Consider the following 25,219-nt stretch of genomic DNA (forward strand, 5'->3'; position numbering starts at 1 on the left):
AAAGATAAGGTGACCATATGTGCGTGGGTTTATCTCTGGGCTTTCTATCCTGTTCCACTGATCTATACTTCTGTTTTTGTGCCAATACCATACGCAAATCAATCAACGTGATACACCATATTAACAAATTGAAGGAGAAAAACCACATGATCATCTCAGTAGATGCAGAGAAAGCTTTCGACAAAATTCAACACCCATTTATGATAAAAATCCTGCAGAAAGTAGGCATAGAGGGAACTTTCCTCAACATAATAAAGGCCATATGCCATATATGACAAACCCACAGCCAACATCATCCTCAATGGTGAAAAACTGAAAGCGCTTCCACTAAGATCAGGAACAAGACAAGGTTGCCCACTCTCACCACTATTATTCAACATAGTTTTGGAAGTTTTAGCCACAGAAATCAGAGAAGAAAAAGAAATAAAAGGAATCCAAATCGGAAAAGAAGAAGTAATGCTGTCACTGTTTGCAGATGACATGATACTCTACATAGAGAACCCTAAAGATGCTACCAGAAAACTACTAGAGCTAATCAATGAATTTAGTAAAGTAGCAGGATACAAAATTAATGCACAGAAATCTCTGGCATTCCTATACACTAATGATGAAAAATCTGAAAGTGAAATCAAGAAAACACTCCCATTTACCATTGCAACAAAAATAATAAAATATCTAGGAATAAACCTACCTAAGGAGACAAAAGACCTGTATGCAGAAAATTATAAGACACTGATGAAAGAAATTAAACATGATACAAATAGATGGAGAGATATACCATGTTCTTGGATTGGAAGAATCAACATTGTGAAAATGACTCTACTACCCAAAGCAATCTACAGATTCAATGCAATCCCTATCAAACCACCACTGGCATTTTTCACAGAACTAGAACAAAAAATTTCACAATTTGTATGGAAACACAAAAGACCCCGAATAGCCAAAGCAATCTTGAGAACAAAAATGGAGCTGGAGGAATCAGGCACCCTGACTTCAGACTATACTACAAAGCTACAGTAATCAAGACAGTATGGTACTGGCACAAAAACAGAAATATAGATCAATGGAACAGGATACAAAGTTCAATATATTTTTAATTTATCCATTTATTTAACTACTCCTGCTATTTCAATAGTTCTTCAAACGAAGCCTTTGGAAAAAGACGTCCTGCTGGTAACATCCTCTCTGCCACTCCGCATCACCATGTCTTCCTATCAACCTGAGAACTCCCGCTTGTCCTTTAGGGCTCAGTTCAAAGGTCACACTCCAGCCTCAGTCTGAATCAGGTGCCATTTGTGCATGTTTCCACAGCACCCTGTGCATTCCACCCCCACAGTCTTCATCACTGGATGCAATAATTTAGTCCCCCATCTGACAGTAAGCACCTTAAAGGCAGAGACTGCATCAAGTTTCTTTTCGTCTTTGTTATTAGATGCCTGACACCTTAAAGGCATTCAACAGATACTCACAGAAAGAAGGGAAGAAGAAAGAAGAAAAGAGAGGAAGGAAAGACAAAGAACACAGAAGAAAGTGAAAGACACCTACTAGAGACGAAATAGTATATACAGTGTGGAAGCAACTAGGTTTAAAGACCCAAATTGAAGTCTCTCAAGTCTCAGAGGATCCTAAATCCCATCCAATGTTGGGGGTCAATGCCCAGTAGAGTTCAGCCCCTAGAAAAAAGAAACTGGAACAGAAGAGATATGCCTACATACATACACACACACACACACACACACACACACACACACACACACTCACACAAATGATAGCTACAGAAGCTTAACGAAAACTCAGAAGTTTTGGCCTAAGAAAGACCACAGACATCTTTGCTTGGGTACCAGGGAGAGAACAAATTAGGATATGTGAAGACTAGAATTGAGTATCTCCAAAAGGGCAACCAAAACTGTGATAGCTACAAGTAAGTCATCTCCAAAGGCAAACAAAGGTGAACTCCCTATCTCCATGCTACTAACTTTCTGTACAACATATGAATCTTAACAATCTTAACAAATTCTTACACAGTTTTATGGGAGTAGAGATGACTGCTTAAAAGTGTTCAGCTGCTGACGATTTAAAACAAGGAAGAATACAGTCAGAGAAAGGCTGTGTTTACGAGGCTGTAGAAGGTCCCAGAATGAGCTTCAAGCCTTCAGGTGAGGCCATAGTGGGGTCAGAGATTCAAAAGGAAACACTCCTACAAAAAAATCACTTATATGTTGACAAAACCACAAAAACAACGACCATACCAGTGACCCGATTTCCGTATCAACAAGTGGTTTTACCATTAGGTTATAAAAGTAACCAATTCAAATTACAGAGAGACATTGCCATGGTTTTACCTGCTGATTCTGCATCACTTTTGCTAGCCTGTGAATATCATAATGCTTTGGCAGAGAAGGGATATACGTATCTCCTTTTTGAAAATTCTCATCTTCTAGCCATAATATATATACATTGAAGAGCCTAAAAGAAAAAAACATAAATACATAAAATACAAAAAGATGTGCAGGCAAATGAAGTTTCTTACACCTCTAGGAGCACTGGCACTAAAAGATAAAAGTTCGGAAGCACATAACACAGAAAATATTTCCAACCACCACACTCCCAAGAAGGGCCAGCAAGGGAGAAAGGTCACAAATCATTTAAGTACGATGCAATAATTGCTAAAACAAAAGGTATGAAGAAAGGGCTCTGTGAACTCTATTACTAAAGAGGGTTAAATACAGTACACAGAAAAAAATAACTGGAGAAGGTGACTTTAACACAATCCAAGGATCTGAATTTCACGCTTTTCTTTCCTGGACAATCAGTCACAGTGAGCCTTGGTGCTTGGAAAAGTTTAGATAACATTCAAATAAACACCTTTTCTGTCTTTCAGAGAAAACATTAAAAGCCATTTTAAACTTATACATTGGAAGAACCTGCCAGCTTTAGGCTCAATGACAATCCCCTGCCTCAAGGAATCACAAATAGAACCCATAGCATGTATGCACCCTGTTCCCATGAAGAAGGAACAAAAGAAAGCTAAAAACAGGGGGAAAAAAATTCTCTATTTTCCGGTAAAAACTTTTTAAAAAATTTAATGATGCTTCCTTTGTTTTTATTTTGTTTTGTTTTTACAAGGAAGACAGTCCATTTAGCTCAGATCACTGGTATTTTAAGCAGTTGTTTGCAGCAACAGGTACCAGAGTAGTCTACAGCACACAAATTACAAAGTACCAGGTGGGGACCAGGAGGTGTGGCTGGGCTTTACTCAATAAAATGGAAAAATACCACCTTTACCCTGGCAACAGTCTATGTAGGAAGAGACCCTGGGACAGAGCTTTGAGGCTCTTAAACAGGAGGGGCTGGGACGGAGCTCCTTCCAGCTTGACTCGGTTATATGTCTACTTCACAACATGCCAAAGGAGGGCAAAAGGGAACATCAAAGGCTTTCTTAGCTGATCTAAATGTTCAGAGATAAAGCCTTCCCAATGGTTATGCCCAGATAAAAATACATTTTCCTTCAAGCAAGAAAGAGACAGGGAGAAATGATTCTGGAGGCTGAGAGAAGCCCTAAGGCTTTGAGGTCAATCAAGCCTGAAGCCTGAGTGCTGGATCGAAACACTGGGTTTCCTCACCAAGACATTTGTATTCACTTTGTATTCAGAGTTCATTATTAAGAGCTGTTTTTATTAAGTCTTTTTTATTTTTATTTTTTGCGGTACATGTGCCTCTCACTGTTGTGGCCTCTCCCGTTGAGGAGCACAGGCTCCGGACGCACAGGCTCAGCGGCCATGGCTCACGGGCCCAGCCGCTCCGCGGCACGTGGGATCCTCCCGGACCCGGGCACGAACCCGTGTCCCCTGCGTCGGCAGGCGGACTCTCAACCACCGCGCCACCAGGGAAGCCCTATTAAGTCTTATTTATAAGACTAATATCTCGTTTACATCAAGCTTACAAATGAAAGGTGAAAGAACAGTGTGAAGGGGACACACACTTACCTCAGAGTTCTTAACCTTTTAGGGGATGCAAATATTAAGCCTATTTTTAGAAGCAGTTTTGGAAGATTATGAATCCACCGCACCCCAGGTGGATCCCACAATCCCCTAAAGGGCCTATGAATCTCACTTAAAGAACCTTGCCTGGGTCGTTTATTTCTTTTAGAGAACTATCCTAGCAGGCTTTACTAGTTGTTAACCTGCTTTATCACTTCTTTTGGTTTGTTTCTGTTATTAAATAAAGAAATAGAAGCGGTCACCAGCCCTCGGGTTTAAGAGCTTTCACTCAGACTCCAGGCACTTCACAGAGGTACATCCAAATTGCTGATTCACTCTCGTAAGAAACACAAAAGAGAAACACTACAAGATGCAAACCTATAGTCAAAACCACCTTCCATATTCAATCTAACAGGTTAAGAGAATAACATCTAGCAGTTGTAACACAAATCAAAGAGCCGGCACAAGTACCTGTGCTGCAAACAACAACATAAATGGCTAAATAGCCATGCCTCACCTCACGAGCTCCGTGTGCAGCTCTGGGGAAGTCAGGTAAGCAGGGGTGCCAGCCTGGGTCGCTGGCAGCCCTTCACTGCCCTCTGCTGGAACTCGGAGGGCCTTGCTCGCAGCGTGGTGGAAGTCAGCCACCTCAGTCAGACGCCTCTTCATTTCTTTTAGCAAACTGATATGAGCAGGGCTTTGAAAAAACCTTCTTCCAATACAACCATCTACGGGTAGCCTTAAAAAATGCAAGCACAGATCACAACAGGATCAACACAAGATGCTCTTTCCATGTGACACAAAATTACAGTCTGTTAAGTCAGTTTATTAAATTAATACATACTATCTCTACCTCAATGGTTATAATGAGGCTCCAACAAGATGGCACATATAAAAGCAGTTTTTAAAAGAACGAAATGCTATGCAAATTCAAGACACTGTCACCACTTAGAGGTACAGAAGAGATTAAAGATAGTCCCTTTTCTTAAAGAACTTGCAATCTGGTAGAAAACAGAAGTGATGAAGAATCAACATCCGTATGTTTCAAAGGGGTGAGTTAAGGGAGTGCAGGTGAACTAGAAACAGAGCTGGAGCCAGACAGCGATGGTCAGTGACAGTGGGCAGCCACGGCCGGCCAGAGTCCCTTCACATCCAGTGGAAATGCTGGCCTCCCCCCAGGCACTGCCTGGCCTTTGTCCACAGCTGCACTACCCATCACCAGTCCCCTCGAACAAGCTCCACCATGGCCACACAAGCAGCCTCAGTTTGGGACAGTCTCTCCCTTTGCAGCTCCAGAAGCTCTCTGCTTAACCTTGCAGGGTCCCAGGGTGTTGTCTTCACCAAACTGGGTATGGGGGGTGGTAAAGAGAGAGCGGCCACAAGATACCCTGAACTCAGAAAAGGTCTAGTCTGATAGACGTGAAACAGGAAAGGAGGGAGGCTCCTAGCCAGACAATGACTCTAACTCCCATGCCACAGTGTGAAAACACAGAGCTGCAGAGCAATGCAAAGGTGGGAACTGATTCACAGAAACTTACTACTACTCTGAGTACCATACCCATATTGCGGTCCTGGGCGGTGAAGATACAGGAGGAAGAACTTCTGCCAAATGAGTGGCAGAAGAGGATGGTCAGAAGGCGTGACGAGAGCCTGGTGGGCCCAACGATAAATGAGCAGCCTCTGGAGGGACGGGACGATGGGGAGTTTCAGCTGAGCCTGGGCTTTCTACAAAAGAGGCAGGCTTTGAGCAACCATGTAATGACCATAACTGCAAACAGTCACTTCCTAAGTGATTCAAATGAAATGCTGAACATGGTGTTTTCGATTCAATAAGAAAAAAGAAAAGTCATATAAACCTTACTTCTCCAACCCGCTAGCTAACACTTTAACCTTAGTAGCAAGACATGTAGGGCAGCTTTTTTTCAAGAATTTCACAGACCCCGGAATTGGACTGGGTCTTAAGCATCACCTAGTCTAATCTCATTTCCATGCCTTTCCATTCCTTTGCATGTAAAACACTATAGGGCAAGAATAATATAAAAGCCAAAGTAAATTTTATCAACCTCTTGAAAATAGAGATTTTTCTTTTTTGGCCACACTGCATGACAGGTGGGATCTCAGTTCCCCGACCAGGGGTCGGACCTGCGCCCCCTGCATTGGAAGTGCAGAATCTTAACCACTGAACCACCAGGGAAGTCCTGAAAATTTAGATTTTAAATGGGCGTTCAAGAATGATAAATCCCTTGACAGGCTCTGAAATCCAAAAGCAAAGTCTATACTATAGGACCTGAAAATAGAAGGTCTTTAATTCTAAAGCCTCATTCCAGTCTTTCTCACACTTTAGTTAGCCTAAGGATCAGCTAGGGAGTTTTTCAAAATAAATTACTGGTCCCACTCCAGACTCAGAATCCCAGAGGCCGGGGTCCAGGAATCCGATTTTTAACAAGCTCTCTAGGGGATTCTGATGCTTTAAAACAAAGGCAATCCCCTTTACACATACAATGAACACAGCCTCAAATTATTAGGTTGTGACTCTCAATGTTAAAAGAACCTTGGAAAGGAGGTATACACTTCAACTACACCATGTTAAGCATTAGTTTCGTTACTGTGCTTTCCAAACATTCGTAACAAAAGAAAACACAGAAGTCCAAAAGCTACAGGTGAACCCATCAGCATCAAAGTGTGAACCACCTTCTACCACTCAAATGCAGAACTGCTATTTGCACCTTCAGAGCTTGGTCAGGGGTAAATGCAGAGTTTATAACCAATTCCCCTTCAACAACTCTTCGGAGCTGGGAGTCTTCTTCAAAGATGGATTCCATGTTCAGGACTGTCCATGCAAACCAGACCTACAATAACACCAGGTAAAGAGGGGAATGAGCTACTAACTCAGACAGACAAAATACATCCTCACATTCCACAAATAAACATTACAGTTCCTAAAATTAACACATAGTTTTTATACCTATTTCTACTCTTATCACAGATATAAATTTACATGAAATAGGCCATTGAAAACTGTTCAATTACTTTAGAAAGGCTACTTTAGTAAAAGAAGATGTTTGTTTGCTCAACTTTAGTGCGCAGGTTCCGTATCACGAGGGACAGGAAAGAGGGCCAGATGTGAGCTCTGCCCTTAAGAAGTTTTGCATTCACCAGAGGAGACCAGACTAATATAAGTAACCATAATGTAAAGTGAGAAGTGGGAGTACTGATCAGGGATTGAGTGCTACGGGAAACCAGAGGAGGTAGGGTGGGATCAGAGAAGGTAATATACCAGAGAAGACTCTAGGCAGAGACTGGAGGGGAAGGCATGCCTGGGAAGAGAATCAGCTAGGCAAAAGATGGAAACTCCAGAGATGTATGCAGATAACAGCATGGAGTGTGTTTCAGCTGGATCACAAGAGGTATGAGGAAGAGCAGGAGGTAAGCATGTGATACAAAGTTGAAGGATGTTACTACTAATTTAAGTGATAAAACAGAGACATAATGGGACACACAAAGTCTTGAGAGGTGGTGATAATGATGAAAATAATGCTGCGAATTAATGATAATGATGATAACTATAACAGCCAACACCTAGTAAACACTGTTCTAAGTGCTTTACATGTAGGTGCAATCATTATTCCCGTTTGACTGTTGAGGACAAAGAGGTTAGCCAGCTGCCCAAGGCACAGTGCTAGCAAATGGCAGAACCAAGGCTGAACCCCGGGTGGTCCGGCTCCAGTGTCCACTCTTACTTAAACGCTCTGCCCTGCAGCTGGGTAGGCTCTGCAGTCAGGCAGTTGGAGTCTTATCATGAGCTGTCTGACCCTGAGCCAGCCACTTGACTCCATAAAACCTCAGTTAACACCCCTGTGAGACAGGAATAGCAACAGCACCACCCCAGCAGAGGGCTACTGTGAGGATTAAATGAAAACGTATTCTTATGCATAGTAAGTGTTAACAGACATTAGTTATTTTAGACTATTAGTAACATAGGTAAGGATGATAACAATATTAAAGTTCAAAAAGATAACAAGGTTTCCCTGGTGGCGCAGTGGTTGGGAGTCCGCCTGCCGATGCAGGGGACACGGGTTCATGCCCCGGTCCCGGAAGATCCCACATGCCGCGGAGCGGCTGGGCCCATGAGCCGTGGCCGCTGAGCCTGCGCATCCGGGAGGGGCCACAATAGTGAGAGGCCCGCGTACAGCAAAAAAAAAAAAAAAAAAAAAAAAGATAACAAATGGTCCACAGTGGGTTTCCTACCTGAGTGGGTGTGGCCAAGCCCTCCACAAAGGAAGGAGTGATGTTGCCTGCCACGATCCAGCTCACCAAAGAAGAGAGCAGACTCCGGTCACAGTGGTAGCCCAAAGCATTCTACACCAGGGGAGCATGTGGAGCAGAGAGTGGAGGCTTTAAAAAACACAATCGATGAGCTTTTCAAGAATATCAGCAATTACCTTACTACGATGGAAGATTCTGGTAAGACACAGATTTCAATAATTAGTCCACCAGCAGTTACAATCCCAGGCTGCGCATTATAGCCAAATGTAATGAGCAGCGCTCCTCCTGGGATGTCCTTCCTTTGGCTTCATGAGGATCTGCACTTAGCAGACTACGGTTACTGGATAAGACACTGTTAAGGCAGAGCTTTAAAAAGGCAGTGGCCACAGAGCAGTACTGAGAAGGGTGCATGTGGGGGAACCTCCTTAGAAGACTACTATCTAGCTGATGACTGAAAGATAAATTCTCTAACAGGCTTACCTTATGTTGCTGGTAGAGCAATTTCTGCACACAGTCTTCCTGCATCAGCTGAAAAGCTGTTTTACACAAATGGTCCATGAGGAAGAGGATGGGTTGTTCTCGGTACCAAAGTTGTTGGCTTATAAGAGCCTGAACCCAGAACTCCAATACGGCAACCGGGCCCACTTCATTGAGCTGAGTGCTTACAGAGATGTGGGCCTGCGGAGAAAGGGCTCAGGTGACGTGAAAGGTAATAACCAGCCTCCCATTTTTAAAACACTAATAAAATAATACCTACCTCCACTACAAAACCCAGATCTGTTGACCTTCTTGGTCAAAAGCACTGTGCCAAGTGCTTTGAAATGACCAACACATAGACATGTTAGCACAGGGGTGTCTGATTGGGAAGGCGGGCAAGGGTGTACTTAGGGCTGACAAGGTCCTGACCTGGATCATGCTGTTGAGAAGCTTCACGTTGTCTCCATGGCTGGCTCCTGTCAGGTGCTGTGCCACCTTGTGGGTGACCTGTTGCGTGACACCCTGAGGGACACCGATGTCCAAGTGTAGGAAGAGGAGGAGGTGTGACAGAAACCTGCCGAGCACATAGGACAACGCACTTTACCTTCCAATCGGAAGTCAACAGAATTTCCAGTGGCTAATTACTTATGAGAAACAAAAAATACTGATGTGTCCCATTTTTAAACCAAAGCTCTATTTAGGGATTCTGATAAATCTTCAGGAATTTCAGAAGAATAAAGTTTTCCAGTTTGACGTGGGTTAAATCTACCCATGTAGTGAACAGACCTAAGACACATAAACCCATGCAAGTTAAAGAGCATTAGAGGGAAAACACCCAAAGCGCTGCTCTATCCCCTCCCAACCCCCACTAACGAGAATAGAGATATCTATAGAATCACTCTGCAATCTTTCATGGGGTGTCAACTCCACACAAAGTGGCATATGGAACACTGCGGGGTGGGGGGCGGGCACGGATACCACCACATTTAAGTCACGGACGTGCCCTCGGTTCCCTGGGTGAACCAGGCTCCTTCCTCTCTCAGGGCCTTTGCCTCTGCTGGGTTTTCTGCCTGAAACACTTCCCCACATCTAATCTGGCAAACTCCTACTCATCCTTCCCATCTCATCTGCAATGTCCCTTCCTCAGAGACTTCCTGACCCCTCCCCGCCACCTTAAATATGTCTAACCCATTAACCTCCCTCATAGCACCATTGTTTTCCTTCGTGGCACTTAAAATTGGTAACTGCAGCCTGAGGACGTGACCCCTTCCTATGTGTCTGAGGGCAATGCCCAAACCGCCTGGCTCCCCATCGTACAGACGGTGGCAGCACAGAGGTTACTGCTGAGTGAGGGTGCTTCCCATTTCACAGGAGGTACAACACAGGCCAAACTCCACTGCAGTAGAAAGGGAAAGCTATGACAGGAGAGGCGCAATGAAGCCCTGTAAGAGTTCAGAGGACAGAGCTAGTGCAGGCTTTAGGGTGCAAAGGGAGAGATACAGAGGAGGAAACATCTGAAATGGAGCCTAGAAAGATTTACCTTTACTCAAAATTTAACAACTCCGGGGCGGGTGGGAGGGGTGGGATCAGCCCATTCAATCTAATTTTAAAATCTCTCAAAATTGCAAAAATCTAAAGACAATTTATTAAAATTGTTCCAGGCAGGCATCAAATTGCCTGTGTATCACTTAAGCCTTACACTCAGCTTGTATGAGAAATGGCATTATCTCATCATACAAATAAAGAAACAGAGGCTCTGAAAAGTGAAGGAACTCACCTGTGTTCACACTAGGAGAGCGATGGAGTGAGGACACAACTCAAGCCTGAAAGCCATGCACCAACCAGAACACAAGGGGTCCCAGACTCGCTCAGGGCCTAGAGTGCTAATTTTTCCAAAAAAGGTCCCTAGGCCCTAACCCATTCCTACTGAAGCAGACTCTCCAGGGGAGGAGCTGGGAACCCATATACTTAATAAGCTCCCTCCCGTGAGGGGAGGAGCTTCTCATCCCCAGGCAAGTCTGCGACACACTGTTTGAAATGACACACAATGGGAAAACTGTAGTGTCCCCCTCATGCCTTTGGACGTACTACCTGTCCCCTGCCATACAGGCCTCCTCCACATCAGGCCTCACCTCCCCCTTCCTCGCTCTTCAAAAGGCTCCAGCCAGATGACCTCCTCCCAGCTCCCTGAACAGGTATTTTTCTTCCCACCTCTGTGCCTTCACTCAGCTCCTCCCCAGCCTGGTCCTCTCCAGACCCTCCTCTCACCCCCTACGGATACTGAAAAAGCCCTGTCTTGCCATGTCCTCTCCACTGACCCAACACCTACCTGCACTCCGAAGCTCAATTAGAAACGCACCTCTTGGGACTTCGCTGGTGGTGCAGTGGCTAAGAATCCATCTGCCAATGCAGGGGACACGGGTTCAAGCCCTGGGCCGGGAAGATCCCACATGCCGTGGAGCAACTAAGCCTGTGCGCCACAACTGAACTGAAGCCCACAAGCCACAACCACTGAAGCCCACATGCCTAGAGCCCATGCTCCACAACAAGAGAAGCCACCACAATGAGAAGTCCACACACTGCAACAAAGAGTTGCCCCCGCTCGCCACTACTAAAGAAAGCCCACGCACAGCAACAAAGACCCAACACAGCCAAATAAATAAATTCATAAAAAAAAAAAGAAGAAACCCACAAAGTCATATTTGTGGGTCATCTCTTGCTTCTGTTCACTGAGCACCCTCTGTCTCCCTTCTGCTAACACATCCTCTCATTAAGGGAACTGTCCTTCCTCCATGCTATAGAGTTGTGGGAGAGAGGGTCTCTCAATACAGAATCCCTATACACCTTCCTCTCAGGACTGGTCAATCCCACTGGTCAAGCTGACAGGCTCAGGGAGAGCACATGAGTAAGTCACACCAATCGGAATCATTATAAGAAACAAGGATAAAGAAAAACATTTGCCTTTCCCATGGGAAACTAGCATGATGCCTGGTTCTCTCTGTAGCATGTACTTTCATTCCCCTGGAAAAAGTACAACTGCGAGAGAAGGCTTGAAAGAGAGAGAAGCAGGGCCAAGGGACCTGGGAGGGTAGATAAACAGAAAGGGAAATACTAACCCAGGGCCTCTCAGCTTTGCAACTATGGCCATGTTGGGACGGCAGATTCCTGGGAGAAGCTCTCCTGTGCACTGTGGGATGTTTAGTACTATCCCTGACCTCTGTGCACTAGATTTAAGTAGCAGCCCCCCTCAATCCCCTTACAACTCCCTCTCCCAACCACCTGCCCTACCTGCCCCACCCCACCAGGCTGTGACAACCAAAATGATCTCTAGACATTACCAAATGTCCCCTGAGGGTCAAAACCCCTCTAGTTGAGGACCACCACTTTAGAATGACCTGTTGTTATCAGGAGCCTTCTTCCCCAATCACATGAGCCAATACATTCCCTTCCTGGTAAAACAAGTGTGCACTGAATTTTCATCATGTGCAATTAAGAATCTTGATTCGTACCCATCCTTAATTCCTTCCCTCCCCCAGCAGCTATTTCTTTTACCCTAATTCCATATACCTTTACCATATACAGTTGACCCTTGAACCCACAGGGTTAGTGGTACTGACCCCCCATGTAGTTGAAAATTCATGTATAACTTTTGACTCCCCCAAAAACTTTACTAATAGCCTACTGTTGACCAGAAGCTTTACCAATAATATAAACTGTCGATTAACACATATTTTGTATGTTATATGTATGATATACTATATTCTTACCATAAAGTGAGCTAGAGAAAAGAAAATATTACGAAAATCATAAGGAAAATACATTTACAGTATTGTACTGTATCTATTGATACTGTAAGCTTACATCATCTGTTTACAAGATGAATCACCTGTCAGTACCTACATCAATACTGTCTTATATGTTATAAAACACTGTAGATGCTATACAGGCTAACATTACACATCAAAAACGAAAAGACAATGTGAAAAAGAAATTCATATTTATTTACAGGTAGAACAATTCCTGCACTGATAATGAAGAAGCAGCAATATGATTGCTTTATGGTTGCCTAGTATAATCAATACGATTGTTTCACGATCGTCTAGCCTATATACTAATGAATGAATCATTATAAAAATTTTGTGGCATAGAGTATGATAGTCATATTCATAATACAGTATTAGAAACACTGTTACATTTTTTAAAAAAACACTTATCTGTGATGACAGCCTGATACAGTTTCTCGATTACGAGAGAGGTATACTGTGCAGTAGTATAATTCTTTGAAAGCAAAGTTATAAAACAGTAAGAAAAATACAGTATTAATTTTATATTAAATATCTCTCACCCTATGCCTATGTAAGGATAGGCTACCCACTTCGATACCAGTCTGGCACATCATGTGCTACATGATGAATACTTAGGTGATGATGATGATGATGACACAAAAACATCTCATACAGTCCTTGCCATACGGGTGTCAGATTTTCACACAAAGACACACATATACACAACAGGTAAGTTTATCAACTGTACAGCATGATGATCGTTTATTATGCATTAAGTGGAAGTGGATCATCATAAAGGTCTTCATCCTCATTAGCGTCACGCTGAGTAGGCTGAGGGGGAAGAGGAGCGGTTGGTCTCGCTGTCTCAGGGTGGCAGAGCCGGAAGAGGTGGAAGGGAAGGAGGAGAGGGAGGCACACCTAGTGTAACTTTATAGAAGTACATCGAAATTTCTGACTTCTTTGCTTTTTCATTTCTCCAAAAATGTTTCTATACAGTATCAATTCTTCCCCCGTTTGCTTTAGTTTCAGTGCTCGTATCATAGAAGGGTCCATGTCATAAAAGAAATCAAAATCAGTCTTGAATAATCAGAACCTTCTGGCAGATTGTCTAATGTTAATGTTTTCTGGCACTGCTTCTTCTACGTCTTCTTCCTCATGATCTGGCACCGGTTCAGAAGCACTCACGTCGATCAAGTCATCTTCTGTTAACTTCTCTGGTGTGGTGACTATTAGTTCTTGAATTTCTCTAAGATCCAAATCTTGAAACCCTTCCCCCACTCCCAGCCCCAACTTCTTTGCCATATCTACCAACCCTTTCATGATTTCCTTGATTGGTTTTGTCATAAATCATGAACTCATGCACATCTGGACACAGTTTTCCCCAGCAGGAATTTGTTTTGGGCTTGATGGCTTTCACGGTTTTCTATAACAACAATGGCATCTTCAATGGTATATTCCTTCCAGACTTTCAGGATGTTCTATCAGGGTTCTATTCCATAGTGTTGACAATCCTTTCCATAGAGTACCACGTACAATGAGCCTTAAAGGTCCTTATGACCCCCTGACCTAGACACTGAATTAGAGACGTTGTCTGTGGGGGCAAAGGGACTGCTATGACACCTGCGGTGTTGAACTCGTGGGGTCTGTGTGGCCAGGGGTACTGTCCGATACCAAAAGAACTTTAAAAGGCAGCCCGGTACTGGCAAGGCACTTCTTGACTTCAAGGACAAACCATTGATGGAAACAATCAAAAAAAAGGGTTCTCACTGTCCAGGCCTTGTACAACCAAGAGACTGGCAGCTGGTATTTATCTTTTCCCTTCAAGGCTGGGGGGTTAACAGCTTTACAGATAAGGGCAGTCCTAATCGTAAACCCGACTACATTTACACGAAACAGTATAGTTAGCCTATCCCTTCCTGCCTTCAATCCTGGTGCTTGCTTCTCTTCCTTGCTAATAAATGTCCTTTGTGGCATTTTTTTTTTCCCCAGAATAGGGCACTTTCATCTGCGTTAAAAACCTGTTCCGGGGCTTCCCTGGTGGCACAGTGGTTGGGGGTCCACCTGCCGATGCAGGGGACGCAGGTTCGTGCCCCGGTCCGGGAGGATCCCACATGCCGCGGAGCGGCTGGGCCCGTGAGCCACAGCCGCTGAGCCTGCGCGTCCGGAGCCTGTGCTCCGCGGCAGGTGGGGGCCCGCAGTGAGAGGCCCGCGTACTGCAAAAAAAAAAAAAAAAAAAAAAAAAAAACCTGCTCCGCCAGATATCCTTTCTCCTCGATGATTTTTGTAATGGCATCTGGGAACTCATCTGCTGCCTCCTGGTTGACAGAAGCTGCTTCTCCTGTTATCTTGACATTTTTTAAGCCAAATTTCTTTCTAAAATTATCAAACCATCCTGTGCTGGCATTAAATTCTTCAGCTTTAGCTCTTTCACCTTCCTTTTGCTTTAAGTTATCATAAAATGACTTTGATTTTTCTCTAATCATATTAGGGTCTACAGGTATGCCTTTCTTATAGCCATCCTGCACTCACACAAAAGCTACATTTTCAATATGAGATAAAAAGGTATTTCACAAAAAGTACAACATTTCAGAGCCTGCTGGTGTAGCTGCAGTGACATCTTCATGAATTTCCTTTTCTTTTTTTTCCAATGGTTCCTACTCTGGATTCATTTATCTTGAAATGACAGGAAGTACAGCTGCAGACTTCAATCTATGGTACATATCATGCAATTCAACTTTTTCTTGTAATGTCATGACTTTTCTCTGCTTCTTGGGAGCACTTCCAGAATCATTAGAGGCACTTCATATGGGTCCCATGGTGTTATTTAAGGCACTAAACACAATGAAAATGACGCGAGAGCCGTAAGAGGTCACTTTTTACTGTGATGCACAATTTACTGGAGAGACAAACTGCTCAGTCGGAGAAGATTAGCGTCACAAAGCATGTTAGGCGGATACTCAACACTTGAGCTCACCTTCATGGCAACAGGAGGTGGCTACAAAATTATTACAGTAGTACAGTATGCAGCTGTAATTTAATACTGCACCTTTTATGTCTGTTTATATTTCTCTCAACCATGAATGGCATCATGTATGGTCTGTGTTTGTGTGTGTAAGTTTTGATAAATTTTAACTTTTTATAATAGATTTGTGTATATTTTATGGTAGTAGATGATAGAATAGACTAGTATCTACATTTATTTTATACATTCATGACATACTTTTTTCTTAATTTTTTCCAATATTTATAGGCTACATTAGTTCATCTGTGAGTTTTTTCAAATTGTCACAAATCTCCAAAAAACTTTCCAGTGTATTTATTAAAATATATCCTCGTATAAGTGGACCTGCACAGTTCAAACCCGTGTGGTTCAAGGGTCAACTATAATGCAAATGCAATCTATAGGCCCTAGCATGGTCTTGCCAATATTTTGCTTCATAACTTTGTGATTACCTCAGAAGTCTTATTTTCTCCACAAGATTATCAGTGTCTCATGTGATGAGCACCTCCCTGTGTATCTTCTCTGTTTATAATACTGCCCCATGCACACTGCAATTAAAAGCAACGTGTTTTGCTATTGCTACAACAGCAAAGCCATTTGCTGCTCAAGGTCAGAAGCACTATTCCCAGTTTCATGGAAACCACCACCCTTTTCAATACTAATAAGCTATAAGCAATCCAAAATTAAATGACAAAGGGAAGTATCTTTCATGACAATAAAACTAGAATCATTATTAGAGTCACTGTTCATCACTCTGCATTCTAAAATAGGCAGGAAGTTTTCTGCCTCATAAAAAATACACTATTGAAATATCATTCCCTATATTATACTTGAGAAACCAGAGAACATAGTCATTTTGTACTCGCTGGGCTGTTCTCCACTTACTGCTCATTCTTTAGAAGGTAATACTGGCAAGGGTAGAACAAAGGCAGAATCTTATCCAGGACATGGACCACTGTTTTCAAATGCCTCGACTGGACCAGAATCCCCAAGAGTGGGATGCCTTCTGCACAGAACTTCTCAATGCTATGGAAAAAGAAAAAGGCAATGAGCATACGAGGTAGCCAGTTCATAAACTGATGTTCTTCCAATGCACTATCATACTACACGCTACCCAGATTATCTCAGGTCTCCAACCCATTTATGCATACCCAAACTTCACACAGAAATGCTAGAATCAGAACTCTAGAAGTACAAAGGAACTTAAAAGTTCATCTATATTATCATTTTATACGAAAGAAAGGTGAAGTATCATGGCCCAATTCACACAGTTTCCTGGTATAGGGTCAAACTGAGGACCCAGGTTTGCAAATTTCTAGTCCAGAGCCCTGGCCACTTTGCTTCTCAAATGGTGCTTCTTCTAAGAGTCATGGGCCTCTCATTGTCTACGTAGTCCCACAAGGTATTATAGCAAAGATTCAAAAATGAGCTCAATCTGTCTGTATAATCTGGCAGAATTTTTCTGAAATCAATGTGGCCTAGAAATTTGCTTATTTTTTTGACTCTTCAGAGAATCTATCCTTAAGAAATAATCTCAAATATGGAAGAAAATATGACAGATGATCCATGTAAAAATGTAATTTTCAGAATTATTCATAATTGTAAACTCAGAGGCATAAATGACTTAATGTAAATTCTGGAAAAATCCATTCAATGGGAATATTACAGAATTATCTTAAAAGTATGCATATGATGGCCAAGGGCAATATGGAAAACTATTTCTGCTAAAATGATACTAGGAAAAAACAAAACTTTATACTTCTAACTATAACTACTAGTAAAGGAGAGTTATACTGTACAGACAGGGAAAAAACAGGGATAATGTCACACTAAAATGCTCATTGTGTTGGAGTGGTAAAAAAGAGTGGTTTTTTCCTCCATTTTCCTAATTCTATAGTTTGGTTACACTGCTTTAATTCTGGGGGAAAAAAATCTTTTCAAAAAATAAAAGGAATAATGCAAAGATTATGCCCTAAGGGAAACATTTACAATATTAGAAGTAAAAAACAAAGGATATATAAAATTATGCATGTAGTACAGCTCTAAAAAAGATCCAAGGAAAACATACTGAATAAAAATAAACAGAAAAATAAGCAATGTTTTATTACGATGAGAAAGATTCTGGGTGATTTTTTTTGACTATTGTTCTCTGTATTATCTATGACTTTATATTCATGTACAACTTATGTCCTTCACACTCTGCCCCCAATCCTAAGCCCATTCATAAGATTGTTTTAAGTTAGTTCTAGAATCATCCCAGATGACCACAGTGGAGTTCAGCCCCAAAAAGAAACACTCTCACCCTCACACCCACTCAGGATTCAGGAATCAGCACTAAACCAGTATTTATTTTAGAGAGGACACACAGCAGTATTAGTGAATAAAGAGCTACAGTTCCAGAATAAATATAATTAGAGAAATCATGAAACGATTAAGTTCAGAGTACTACACTCAAAGAATCCACATACCAGACACTGTTCTAAGCATGTTAAACGTCTTATAACTCACTTAAGCCTCATAAAGTAAGTCTGATACTATTATTATTCCCATTTCATAGATGAGGAACCTGAGGTACAGGAAACTGTGAATGACACTAGAGCTACTAGAAATGATGTAAAGAGTGCCTTCCAGGGCTTCCCTGGTAGCACAGTGGTTGAGAGTCCGCCTGCCGATGCAGGGGACACGGGTTCGTGCCCCGGTCCGGGAAGATCCCACATGCCGCGGAGCGGCGGGGCCGTGAGCCATGACCGCTGAGCCTGCGCATCCGGAGCCTGTGCTCCACAACAGGAGAGGCCACAGCAATGAGAGGCCCACGTACCGAAAAAAAAAAAAAAAAGAGTGCCTTCCAAAGGGCCTATATAACATCTCTCCCCTTCCTAGTACATCAATTCTGCCCTCTTTAACTGGCTTTCAAATTTGTCCATAATTACCTGGTGACCTCCATTCACCAACAGGAAACACAGGCTTCAGCCAGGAGAGTTTTGTCAACACTTCCCTTTCCCTCCCCCCCACCTCCACCCAGCCAGACAGATATCTGGTGGAATGAAATATGGAGGGGAGGTGGGGGGTGGGGAGGAAGAAATAAGTGAGGAAGGTTAAGAGGTACAAACTTCCAATTGCAAAATACATGAGTTATGGGTATGAAATGTACAATGTGGAGAATACAGTCAATAATTATGTATTATTTTTGTATGGTGACATATCGTAACCAGCCTTATCGGGTGATCAGTTAGAAATGTACAGAAATGTTGAATCCCTATGTTGTGTGACAGGAACTAACATAGTGTTGTAGGTCAGTTATACTTCAAAAACAAATAAACAGGGCTTCCCTGGTGGTGCAGTGGTTAAGAATCCACCTGCCAATGCAGGGGACATGGGTTCAATCCCTGGTCTGGGAAGATCCCACATGCCGCAGAGCAACTAAGCCCGTGCGCCACAACTACTGGGCCTGCACTCTTGAGCCTGTGAGCCACAACTACTGAAGCCTGCGTGCTTAGAGCACATGCTCTGCAACAAGAGAAGCCACTGCAATGAGCAGCCAACTCGCTGCAACTAGAGAAAGCCCGCGTGCAGCAATGAAGACCCAACGCAGCCAAAAATAAATAAATATATAAAACAAACAAACTCACAGAAGAAGAGATCAGATTTGTGGTTACTAGAGGCTGGGGGGAGGTGGGGGGTGGAGGGAGGGGAAATTGGATAAAGGTGGTCAAAAGGTACAATCTTCCAGTTATCAGATAAATAAATACTAGGGATATACTGTAATGTACATGATAACATAATTAACACTGGTGTACATTATATATAAAAGTTGTTAAGAGAGTAAATCCCAAATGTTCTCATCACAAGAAAAAAAAAATCTTTCCTATTTCTTTTTTTTTTAATAGATCTTTATTGGAGTATAATTGCTTCATAATACTGTGTTAATTTCTGCTGTATAACAAAGTAAATCAGCCATGCATATATACCCATATTCTCTCCCTCTTGAGCCTCCTTCCCATCCTCCCTATTCTTCCTATTTCTTTAATTTTGCATCTATATGAGACGACAGATGTTCACTAAACTATACATTTCATGATATATGTAAGTCAAATCATTATGCCATACACCTTAAATTTATACAGTGCTGTATGTCAATTATATCTCAATAAAACTGGAAGGAAAAAAAAAGAAATACCTACAAAGTACAAGTTCTGGAGATATCAAGACAATGCCCCTACCATGTTCCTACCATTAAGGAACACACAGTCCCAAAGGAGGAGGAGAAACGATTACACCTTAAGCACCCAGCTCAGAAGGCACAGGTGCTGCAGGGCAGGGGTGGGTGGTCCTTGGGCAGAATCTTCAACACCGTGGGCACTGATCACCAGGGGAAGGTAAGAGTCACTACTCTGCTCCTTAGCCCAGGACATCTCTAATTAATAAGACTCCTGGGCTTCCCTGGTGGCGCAGTGGTTGAAAGTCCACCTGCCCATGCAGGGGACACGGGTTCGTGCCCCTGTCCGGGAAGATCCCACATGCTGTGGAGCGGCTAGGCCCGTGAGCCATGGCTGCTGAGCCTGCGCGTCCGGAGCCTGTGCTCCGCAACGGGAGAGGCCACAACAGTGAGAGGCCCACGTACCGCAGGAAAAAAAAAAAAAAGACTCCTCTCCAAAGCTTAGCTCCTCCATAAGGGTATCCTGCTCTAGTGATCTCTCCTTACTTTAAATTCTTTCTGCCCATACTCTTGAGAGGTTCCATTCTAGGCTGTACATTAGAATCACCTGGAGAACTGGCCCCTAGATCAGTTAGATCAGGATTCTCACTCTCTTCCCTGTATTGGTAGTTTTAGAATCACTGCAAAAGTGATTCTAAATGGGGGTCAGGATTAAGAACCAGAGCTCTATTCATATCATCCAGCCCATGATTATATTCTTCAGTACTGCCAATTGTTTTATGTCTCCCGTGTCCACTAAGCTGTCAACAACCTGAGGACAGCTATCTAACAATTCCATACCTCTCCTATTTCACAGCACAGGCTGAACACTAATAGCTCATAGGACAACTGGCATCCCACTGAAAATATACTGAATGTGGAAGAAGATGTTTAAATCAGGTTGCTAAAAAGGTGTTACAGTGAATCTAAAACACAAGAATCAGAAAGTATCGGCCAAAGATGTTTTAGAAAACTGGATAGGCTAAATAAAATTAATACATTGTAGGAAAATGATCCTTAATGAAAAGGATTTTTAACCAACTGAGAATTCATGCATTCACTTACTTACTGCACCAGATTCAGTCTTCATCACTAGGGATAAAATACCACAAGACAAATATGGTTCCTGAGTCCTAACCTCATAGAATGTCTCCAATAAAATTAAACAGACAACTACATTATAGTGTGATAAATGCTACAATGGAAGAAACAGACACAGCTATGGACTCATACAAGAGAGGCACTTGACATGATAAGGCATTTCATCCCCTTGGGTAGGTTTAGGGTTAGCTTCCTTTATACCTGGGAAGGCTGGGTTGGGCTGCCATCACTTTGAACAAAATTCGGTACAAGTGACCAATTATTTTTATTTGATCACTATTCTGAGGAAGAGACTCTGTCTACTGTTGACATAAAAATTCCACGCTGGATGATAGGTATAACTCTCTTGATAATGCAACAAGGTGATTTTCTGTTACAAATCCATGTTATATGAATTTAGGCAGCACTTCCCCATGATAAGCTATTAATCGAGGCTTATTATTTGGCCCTGATTACCCCTAGATAGATTTGATGGAGGCCTCAGACCTTGGGATGTGAAAGATGAGATTCCAGAATCACTGACTACAAGGTTCAGCAACCCTAGAAGTTCAACACAAACACTGTACCTGTGGCCCACGGCCGTCATAGCTAAGGCCAGATAACAGCCAATGGGCATGCCCGCCTTAACAGCCTTCAAGAGAGGATGAAACGTGGGTGACTCTGTCACTTCAGGCACAGTGCTGGAGAACAGAAGAGTTGCACAATTCTGCTGTATTCCATAATCATTTTTGTGCAGTTTTAACCTCAAGATCAAGTTCCAGGCCCATTGGTTAAATGAGGTCTCAGGTGTCTCTCCATATCGAACAATACTGGCCAAATATGAAACCTAAAACAATTATTTATTTGAAACCACATTAGTCACATACACATTAAATCAGTAAGCTCACCCACCCATCTCTTTTTGTGATCAACAATGCCGTCAAAAGAAAGGACATAGGGCCTCCCTGGTGGCGCAGCGGTTGGGAGTCCGCCTGCCGATGCAGGGGACACGGGCTCATGCCCCAATCCGGGAAGATCCCACATGCCGCGGAGCGGCTGGGCCCGTGAGCCATGGCCGCTGAGCCTGCGCGTCCGGAGCCTGTGCTCCGCAACGAGAGAGGCGGAGAGGCCACAACCGTGAGAGGCCGGCGTACCAAAAAAAAAAAAAAAAAAAAAGGACATAATGCTTACTGGTACTCAGTGTTTACAGCGCTAAATTAAAGCAGTTTCTCACTCACAGCTGACTTCTGATCATTTGCTAGTCACTTTGTGAACCTGATCTGGGTCTGCTCAAGCAAGAGTAATAATATGAAAGTTGGTATGCAACAAATCACGTGCTGGTAAAAAAATTTAACAACCAGTTGGAGCATGGAGGCCGATTTATAAGGGTTTGCCCACTTTGGTAGCATAAAAACTCCCACCATGGTCAACTTCAAGCCACCAGCAGGTTAACAATCAGACCTGCAAAGTTCCTAAAAATGTAACAATCAGTTCTCCAAGCCGGTATGAGCCAGCACCAGCACACCGCTGTAGCTCAACTCAAATTCCGTAATACTAAAATAGTCATATGGAGGCTACTTCTTAAAGAAAAATCTTTCTCCAACCACAGAACTCAATTTCAATATCTTAAATTGCCAGAAATGTTCTTAGGAAACCTAAGGGTAAATATTGTAACTTTATCCACCCAGGTCATTTATAATAAAGGTTTACGTCCTCAATACATAAAAGAAGGAAATACCTGCTTCATACTTTCAGAAAGAAACCCAGCATACGGCTTCTGTGCAAGGTACTTCTGGTACGCCTCAAGAATCATTAAAGCTACTTCAGCATGGACTGCTTGATCCAGATGAAGAGTCCCCTTTTAAAGAGAAAAATCATCACAAACATGTCATCTTGATTTTTTTTGGTTATACCTTTGAACTAAAAGATTAGTCAGGATAGTAAAAAAGAACCTTGGATGCAGAAGTTTAATTTTCCAAAGCTCACACCCCCTAACAATGAAATTATAAAATGACAATAGGAAAAAGAATTGAAATCTTTAAAGAACCACTACACTGCACCAGTTAGGTGTGAGCCTGAGTCATCCCCAATCCCAGTCATAAAAGGTATCTTTGAATGCAACCCCCAACCCCCACCCTAAAATCTCCATAAATACTTTGGGTTACAAGTTTAAGGGCATTGTTAAGAACCAGGAAGATGTTGAATTATTATTAACTAAACAGAAAGATACTTAATAATTTAAGTCTACATTCCCTTTTCTTGTTCTGTCATCAGTGAAAATAAAAAAAATACTCAACAGCACAGGTAAAATACTCCTTCAGGAGCTTGAAGTTGCCTACCAAATTTCCCACCCAATCTTCCTTTACAGCCTGAAGAAATACATTCCCTAAGCCTCCGAGAGAAGAGCACTTTCCGAACACTAACAAAAGAACAAGGAGAGGGCTTCCCTGGTGGCGCAGTGGTTAAGAATACACCTGCCAACGCAGGGGATACAGGTTCGAGCCCTGGTCTGGGAAGATCCCACATGCCGCGGAGCAACTAAGCCCGTGCGCCACAACTACTGAGCCTGCGCTCTAGAGCCCACGTGCCACAACTACTGAGCCCGTGTGCCACAACTACTGAAGCCCGCATGCCTAGAGCCCGTGCTCCGCAACAAGAGAAGCCACTGCAATGAGAAGCCTGCGCACGGCAACGAAGAGTAGTCCCCACTCGCCACAACTAGAGAAAGCCCGTGCACAGCAACGAAGACCAAAGGCAGCCCAAAATAAATAAATAAAATAAATAAATTTATTTATTAAAAAAAAAGAGTTGCTACTTTAAATGAACGAGGAGACACTCGAGGAGACTGTGCATGCAGCTCTCTGGAAGAGGGGGGCTGGGGCTTCTGTTCACAAGTCAGAGAAGGCGAAGGTGGAGAAGAGCCCCTTGCAGCTCTCACCCACCAGCACTTGAGTGAGAAAAGACCCCGATGAGACCATGAGCAGACAAGGTGGTCAGGGACACCCTGGAGGAAAAGCTCCCTGGTTTCAGTTTCCTCATCTGTACAACAGGGGTCATGTTCACGCCAAGCACACAAGACGGCTGAGAGGACTAGATGACTCGCTCAGAACAAAAGCTGGCAGATAGTTAGAGAGGGCTGAGTTCTCTTCCATTTTCCCTTTAAAATGTTTAAACATTCTGATCAAGAAGCTAACTAATGAGGCCTAGGGTAAGAAGGCAGAAAGATCTTAACAGTCAAAATGCCTTGATATTGCATCTTTGGAGACATATGATAGGTAGCAAACTCTTAATAACAATAAACTATTATGAACAAAAACTACCACCACTAAGACCTTAACATGTGCCTAGAACTGTCCTCAATGTTTTACGTGTCCTAGCTTGCTGAAACCTTACAACAGCCCTCTGAGGTAAGCCTGTTAATGTGAATGCTTACAGATGAGCAACTGAGGCCTAGAGAGTTCAGGAAGCTTGCTCAGGGTCACACAGCCAGGAGGTGGCAGAGCTGGGATCAGAACCCAGGCAGGCTGGCTCAGAGCTCAGGCTCTTAACCAGTACACAGTGTTTCGGAAGACAAGTCTGGCAATGACACACAATACAAAATGTACAAGGAGGGCTTCCCTGGTGGTGCAGTGGTTGAGAGTCCGCCTGCCGATGCAGGGGACGTGGGTTCGTGCCCCGGTCCGGGAAGATCCCGCATGCCGCGGAGGGGCTGGGCCCGTGAGCCATGGCCGCTGAGCCTGCGCGTCCGGAGCCTGTGCTCCGCAACGGGAGAGGCCACAACAATGAGAGGCCCGCGTACCGCAAAAAAAAAAAAAAAAAATGTACAAGGAAAAAGGACCAGAGGTAAGAGTGGCAATTAGGAGGAACTGCAGTAAATATCCAGAAATAAAACAACAGAAACAAATGATCCAAGGAAAAAGGGAAGAATTTTCAGTGTGGAGCAATTTATCTTCACTTACAGGATGCTCACTCTGCAAAACAGAACTAATTAGAGAAGATCCTAAACTCTGATGCAGCTAAAAGAATTTGCAGACCTTGCAAATGATACTCAAAAATGTTAATGTTTTGAGAAAATGTTTCTTTGAAACTGATGTGTGTGGACCCTCCAGTCTCTAGGGAACGGTTTTAATACATACCTGTTCGCCAAATCCCCAATTTAGTCCTTCTAGAATAACACAGGCCAATTTATTCTTCACCGTTGTCAGGTTGTAATTGAATAACCAATCCCGAATCACAGCTATCTCGGAGGCAGAAGGTCGCCAAAGATACAAAGGTAGTTCTTTAAACAAGTATAAAGAAACCTTATTTAAAAGAAAATGATAATAATTAAAATCAAGACTTAAGGACAATCCTGTATTACTACAATACTATATTATTAAAGTGCTTACAAAATTTTTCTCCAAAAGGAAGTGGGGTTTTGCTTTTTAGACAGTGA

General features: G+C 42.9%; 1 protein-coding gene across 3 annotated transcripts in view; it reads right to left on the reverse strand.

Annotated features, from left to right (window-relative positions):
• The window catches only part of EPG5 (ectopic P-granules 5 autophagy tethering factor), a 127,225-nt gene that overhangs the window by 61,619 nt on the left and 40,387 nt on the right, over positions 1 to 25,219 (reverse strand). For all 3 annotated transcript variants that reach the window (XM_027118406.1, XM_027118405.1, XM_027118407.1), the window contains 11 exons: positions 24,921 to 25,085; positions 22,523 to 22,642; positions 21,372 to 21,631; positions 16,395 to 16,535; positions 9,153 to 9,297; positions 8,727 to 8,924; positions 8,229 to 8,339; positions 6,707 to 6,829; positions 5,539 to 5,705; positions 4,498 to 4,719; positions 2,343 to 2,466 (listed from right to left, as the gene is read on the reverse strand). In XM_027118406.1, the coding sequence (XP_026974207.1) occupies positions 2,343 to 2,466; positions 4,498 to 4,719; positions 5,539 to 5,705; positions 6,707 to 6,829; positions 8,229 to 8,339; positions 8,727 to 8,924; positions 9,153 to 9,297; positions 16,395 to 16,535; positions 21,372 to 21,631; positions 22,523 to 22,642; positions 24,921 to 25,085 (1,776 nt within the window). The remainder of the gene's footprint in view (positions 1 to 2,342; positions 2,467 to 4,497; positions 4,720 to 5,538; positions 5,706 to 6,706; positions 6,830 to 8,228; positions 8,340 to 8,726; positions 8,925 to 9,152; positions 9,298 to 16,394; positions 16,536 to 21,371; positions 21,632 to 22,522; positions 22,643 to 24,920; positions 25,086 to 25,219) is intronic.

This window comes from Aethalodelphis obliquidens, unplaced genomic scaffold, assembly GCF_003676395.1.
Source record: "Aethalodelphis obliquidens isolate GAN/ISIS:26980383/991018 unplaced genomic scaffold, ASM367639v1 scaffold19, whole genome shotgun sequence".
Taxonomy (NCBI): Eukaryota; Metazoa; Chordata; class Mammalia; order Artiodactyla; family Delphinidae; genus Aethalodelphis; species Aethalodelphis obliquidens.